General features: G+C 43.9%; 1 protein-coding gene across 2 annotated transcripts in view; it reads right to left on the bottom strand.

Moving 5' to 3' along the window:
* Positions 1 to 1,105: 1,105 nt before the first annotated feature.
* GAS2L3 (growth arrest specific 2 like 3) overlaps positions 1,106 to 6,000 on the bottom strand; it is a 41,098-nt gene continuing 36,203 nt past the window's right edge. Inside the window, exons 9-10 of one of the 2 annotated variants that reach the window (XM_033427650.2) lie at positions 5,239 to 5,344; positions 1,703 to 1,826 (exon numbers count right to left, since the gene is read on the bottom strand). In XM_033427650.2, coding sequence (XP_033283541.1) covers positions 5,261 to 5,344 — 84 coding nt within the window. In that variant the 3' untranslated portion in view covers positions 1,703 to 1,826; positions 5,239 to 5,260. Of the gene's footprint in view, positions 1,827 to 5,238; positions 5,345 to 6,000 lie in introns of both variants that reach the window. The other variant, XM_033427649.2, reaches the window with a different exon arrangement.

Below are 6,000 nucleotides of genomic sequence, written 5' to 3'. Positions count from 1 at the left end.
GCTTCCTTGTTCTTTTTTGTTTTTCATTTTTTTTTAGCTTCCATATATGCGAGATCAGATGGTACTTGTCTGTCTGATTAATTTCACTTATCATAATGCCCTCAAGGTCCATCCATGTTGTTGCAAATGGCAACATTTCCATCTATTTTATGGCTGAGTAATATCCCATAATTATAAATCATACGTTTATATGGCACTTCTTTATCCATTCGTCCACTGGGGGGCACCTAGGTTGCTTCCATATATGGGCTATTATAAATAATGCTGCTATGAAAGTTGGGGTGCATATATCTTTTCAAGTTAGCACTTTCGTTTTTTTCAGTTATATAGCCAGAAATAGAATTGTTGGATCATATGGTAACTCTATTTTTAGTTTTTTGAGGAACCTCCATACTGTTTTCCATAGTGGCTACACCAATTTACATTCCTACCAACCATGTACAAGGGTTCCCTTTTCTCCACATCATGGCCAACACTTATTTCTTGTCTTTTGGATAATAGCCATTCTAACAGGTGTGAGCTGATATCTCATCTTGATCTTGATTTGCATTTCCCTGATGATTAGTGACGTTGAGCATCTTTTCATGTGTCTGTTAGCCATCCACATGTCTGCTTTTGAGAAACATCTATTCAGGTCTTCTGCCCATTTTTTAATTGGATTGTTTTTTTGCTATTGAGTTGTATGAGCGCTTCATATATTTTGCCTGTTAACCCCTTATCAAATACATGATTTGCAAATATTTTCTCCCATTCGATAGGTTGCCTTTTCATTTCGTTAATGGTTTCCTTTGCTGTGCAGTTTTTCCTTTGATGTAGTCCCACTTGTTTATTTTTGTTTTTGTTGCTTTTGATTTCCTAATTTCTATTACCAGTATCAAAGATGGCAACTATACAAAAATTAGGAAAAAAGCAACTCTTTATTATGTTTGTAATTTTTTTTTTTGGGGGGGGGGGTACGCGGGCCTCTCACCGTTGTGGCCTCTCACCGTTGTGGCCTCTCCCGTTGCGGAGCACAGGCTCCGGACGTGCAGGCTCAAAGGCCATGGCTCACGGGCCCAGCTGCTCCGCGGCATGTGGGATCTTCCCGGACCCGGGCACGATCCCATGTCCCCTGCATCGGCAGGCGGACTCTCAACCACTGTGCCACCAGGGAAGCCCTATGCTTGTAATTTTTATTTTGAGAATTATTTCACTTTGTATCTTGATTTTGTTTGAAGAGAGTCCAAGCATTTCCTTCCTCTCTCTGACATCGTTATAGCTATAAATAAATTACCTTAACTCTCTCCTTTGGTAACTTTCCTTCTGCTTCCTGAACCAAGGCCAAATTCTTGAGCCAGGCCTTTAGGTTTTACATAGTATGGATCCTATTCCCTGCTGTTCCTCTGCAAGCGCCTTACACTGTAGCTCAAAGGAACCCTCTGCTATTTCCAGACATGTTCCAGACTTTGCTACCTTTGCTCACACAGATGCCTCTGGCTGGAATACTCTTTTGTGCTGGCTGCAGCAGGAGTGGCAGGATTCAGAACTTCAGCTATGGCTCAAGACAGGCTCCACCACTTACTGCTGCGTGACTTTGAGTGAGGTACTTGTGCTGGTGACTCACCTGTTTGCTCTCAGATCCACCTCTTCCCTTTCCCCTTCAGGCTGTGTTTCCTAGACTCCAGCATCAGCCAATGGAAGGCAGCAGTGGGCCGCTAGAGGACAGGAGAAGGGGGACGCCAGAGTGTCCCTCCTCTTCTAGTGCAGTGGGCAGCATCTCTGGCAGCAGCTCCCTCTCCTCCTTGGCTGTAGCTCCCGCCACACTGGCCTGCTGTGGTTTCAGCTTCCTGAGGTGGAAAGAGAGGGAAGGAGTCCCGAGGATCTCTGCTGAGCCCCGCACCCTGCTATTCCTGAAGGAGTAAGACACACCCGCTGTAATTCTCATGTATGCGAGCCAAGATATTCTCTTTTAAAACTTAACCCATTTTGGCTTGAGTTTTTCTACCATTAGCAACAAATAATATTTACTAATTTAATCCCTCAATTAATTTACCTTCTCACTCATAGAGTAAGTGAAGAAAACTATTCTTAAATCACTATAAAGCAGGGTAGAAAATGCCATTTGCTGTAGGAGACAGAAGAGAGAGGGTGACTCCCATTGGGGCCTGTGGGGGGAATAGAGCCAAGGCATTTGGCCTTTATTCAGGTTGGAATGGAAGCCCAGGAAGGTTTTTGAGCAGTGGTGTGTCAGGATTCAAGTTGAGCTGTAGGCAGATTACTGTGGGCTCAGTGTGGACCTGCAGGGCAACTGCACAACTCCAGAGGGAGCCATTGACCTAGAATACACCATGAATGATGCTCCTAGAGCTGTACAATGTGCAGCCTTGAGCCATGCAGAGAGGCTGAAAGCGTGGTCAAGAGCTATTGGGAGGCTATTGTCTTCCAGGAGAGAGGTGAGAAGGCTGTGAACTTGGGAAGTACCACAGGGAGGGGGATGGATTTGAGACACATTCTAAAATTATCTGCAAGTTTCAATATGAGGAGAGGAAGGGATGTCAACAGAAATAGGGGAGTTGGGAGGAAGAGTAGATTTGGTGGAGATGGAAATTTTCTTTTTAGGTAAGAGATTTTGAGTTATTAATGGGAGAAGGCTGATGGCTACTGACAGTGGAAGTGGGACTCAGGGAAACTGGGCTGAAAATAAAGATCTGGAAATCATTCACACAGAACTGGAAGGAAGGGTGGGAGGGAGGGAGGGAGGGGGGAGGGAGGAAGGGAAGAAGAAAGGAAGAAAGGAGGAAAGAGAAAGAAAGAAAGAAAGAAAGGGAGGGAGGGAGGGGAAAGAGAGAAAGAGAGAAAGAGAAAGAAAGAAAGAGAAAGAAAGAAAGAAAGAAAAAGAAAGAAAGAAAGAGAGAAGGGAAGGGAGGGAGGGAGGAAGGAAGAAAGAAAAAGGAAGGAAGGAAAGAAGGAAAGAAGGAAGAGAAGGAGGGAAATATTTTTTTGTAGAAGAGGGCCAAGGAATAAATGGTCCTTAGGGAGTAGCTACATGAAAAGGGCAGAGACGGAACACAAGTCAGAACACAGGAGTGAGGGATCAGAGAATCATGAGAAAAATCAGAATCGCCTCACGAGGACCAAGGGAGGAATTTCAAAAAGGAGGGGCTGGCCATTCCCATGCCCCTCCTCCCTGCCACAGTAATCCCTTTAGTGTTTGTCAAGATGGAGCTTCCATCAACCTGGGTCCCCAAGCAACTAAGATGAGCAGAGCCCTAGATGTCCCTGATGGACATATAGCATGACTGAGGAGTAAAACCTTTGTTGCTATAAGCCATGAAGAGTGTTTTCTTTTTTGCAGCAAAGCCTAGCCCATCCTGACCAACATGTGGTGGCCACTTGGGGATGTGGGAGAAAAAGAAGAGAGAAAGTGTGATTAGAGACTTGAGCATGTTTGTAGGATTAAGGGGGAAAGGCTGGGGAAAAGAGAAATTGGATGTAAGAGAAGGTATAGCTGGTTAGCCTCGGCTCTGGAGGAGGCCAAGGGCTGTGTTACTGCTGTGTACACCAGCATACCACAGATCAGATACACTGCCAACACACCTAACTAGGAGACACTTGTGACACACAGTTTGTGGCCAGCACACTTCTCTGCCCAGTGAATCACTTCTGGAGAAAGCTAAAGAGCTGATGACCAAGTATTTGCTGAGATGATCAAGTGTCAGGCCTTCTAATTTAACACACAGAAGAATGGAAGAAACATCTCCTCAGTGCCTCAGTTTTCTCATCTATAAAATGGGGATAGTAATAGAGTCTACCTCACAGAGTTGTAAAAATTAAATAAGTTTCTACACATAAAGCATTTAGAACAGCATCTGGCACAAAGTGAGTTCTATTTAAGTATGATTTCAGAACCCCTTCAGGTTTTAGGATAAGCTCTAAATATGGTGGTGAAATCTACTAATAGTTTTTTTTTTTTTTTCCTGCAATCACTTAAACAACAAAGAAGAATTGTAAGGAACAGCAAAGTTCTGGTTTCCAAGGAGGCAAACAGGCATTGATGAATATATTTAACATCTCTACCAGCTTCAAAACTAGTGTTAGTAAATAAAAATCAATCTTAATTTATCTTATGCAGCTGTGCCATTTCATCTAATAGGAATTTCTTAGGGAAAAAACAATCAGACTCAGCACAGGTAAAAGCCCTTGAATACTTTCAAGGAGTCATTGAAAATCATACTGGGACAGAATTTCAGGGTTAGAAATGATTCTGGCTGATAAAATACATTCTGGGCATCCCAGACGGTGTCTATAAAATACCAAAACCATCAACAGAAAAAGTCAAAAGATCCATTGTTTTATAACATGATTCCCAAGCACTGGTTTCACTGATGGTTTTAAAAAATTGATAAATCAATTGATTGTTTTGACGCTGTAGTGTAAGGGTAGGAGAGGCTTCTTTAGAAATTGGGAAGCGAGGATCTAGAACATTCTCTCTCCCACTCAGAAAAAGGCTTTGAAATATCCCAGAGTGGGCCAATTCAGGGAAAGCTGGTGAGTCTCCAAGATCCAGGGATAAAACAAACATTGCTGAACGAACATTAATTATACCCGTCCTCAGTAACATCCATGTACTTGAGCATTTCCAGCCATCAAAAGTGCAGATTTGGATTTTGGAGGTCATATTGGCCTCAATAACCTTGAAAGAAAAGGTCAGTGCTGGAAATTGATGGCTTCTTGATGCAAAGAGACCTCCCTAGGTAGCTCAGGCCAAATTCAACCGAACTCTGGGCTTCTTTACCAAGAGAACTGGACAAATCAGTCATGCCTAGCCTTTTAAGGAAAACTGGCTGCAGCTTCTGCTAAGACAAGTGAACCAAGCTATTCCTTACATCAAGGTACCCATGCTCTAGACCACGTGACCTATCTGTTCACCATGCTGGTTCATCAAGGGGGATGGGTATATGGAGGGCAGCCAACTCATTGGTTGACTAGTGACCTGTGCAGTGGCCTGGAGCAAAAAACTGCCCAAAATAGAACAATGGTAATTAACTAAACCAATCAAATTCTCTCTTGAGACTTTGAATGGGTAAATGGTATCAGGTAGTTTTTGTTTGTTTGGCTGGTTGGTTGGCTGGGTTTTTTCAAAGATGCAAGAAAACCCACAAAGAGGATCAGAAGGTTGGAGGCTGGCTAGAGTATGTTCCTGGCAGAGAACCACAGTGAAGGGGGGGAACTCGGGCTGCAGAAGGGAGATGAGATTACCTGTCTCTACAGCTCCCCATTCTCAACAACTCCAGTTCCAATTTCTGTGAGGCTCACTGAACAGATATTTCTGGGTTGCTGCCGGATTCCTCTCGTCCTTTAGGTTCTGTGTATCCATAAAACAACACAGTACTAAAGAGAACTGAAATAAATCTATTTCTGGCAACCAAAAGAGCTGACCTAACACACCAGGTCTTCCCAGGACACCTATGGGTCCCTTGGGGCTACAGGCCAGCCAGGAAGATGCTGCAAAGGCCCAGAAGGTGCTGTTCTGTGAGTCACAGCAATGCATTTTACAGGACAATTTTCCTATCACCTGCTGAGGCAGTAGGAGGAGGCACTGAGATGTCAAATCACAGGGAGCATCTGCTCGAAGCTGTGTTCCTCCAACATAACTGAGGTGGCTGGAGGGAGACCAGCCTTCCCACAGGCAGCTGGTTTGAGATCCCACCTCGGTCTGTGGCACACTTGTTAAGGCCAAGGTGGAGTTTGTGGATGGGTCAGGGTGGGAATCAATCCCCACGGTCACAGGAAACATTCTAGAGCTAGAAGAGCATCCTTGTATTAGAGATGTGTGCTTCTTGACGGCTTATCCAGAGAAAGCTCAGATTTGTTTCCCATCCCTTGTTTAGGACTTGATTCTTTCTGCTCTATTTTCTGAGAAACAGTTGGTGGTGAATGACTCTTGTTCTTAAGGCTCAGATACAAATACAAGTTTTTCACTTTTTTCTATGGGCTCCTGATCCAAAGCAATATGAGAAA

This window comes from Orcinus orca, chromosome 11, assembly GCF_937001465.1.
Source record: "Orcinus orca chromosome 11, mOrcOrc1.1, whole genome shotgun sequence".
Classification (NCBI taxonomy): Eukaryota; Metazoa; Chordata; class Mammalia; order Artiodactyla; family Delphinidae; genus Orcinus; species Orcinus orca.
This window is presented reverse-complemented; position numbering and strand designations above follow the sequence as displayed.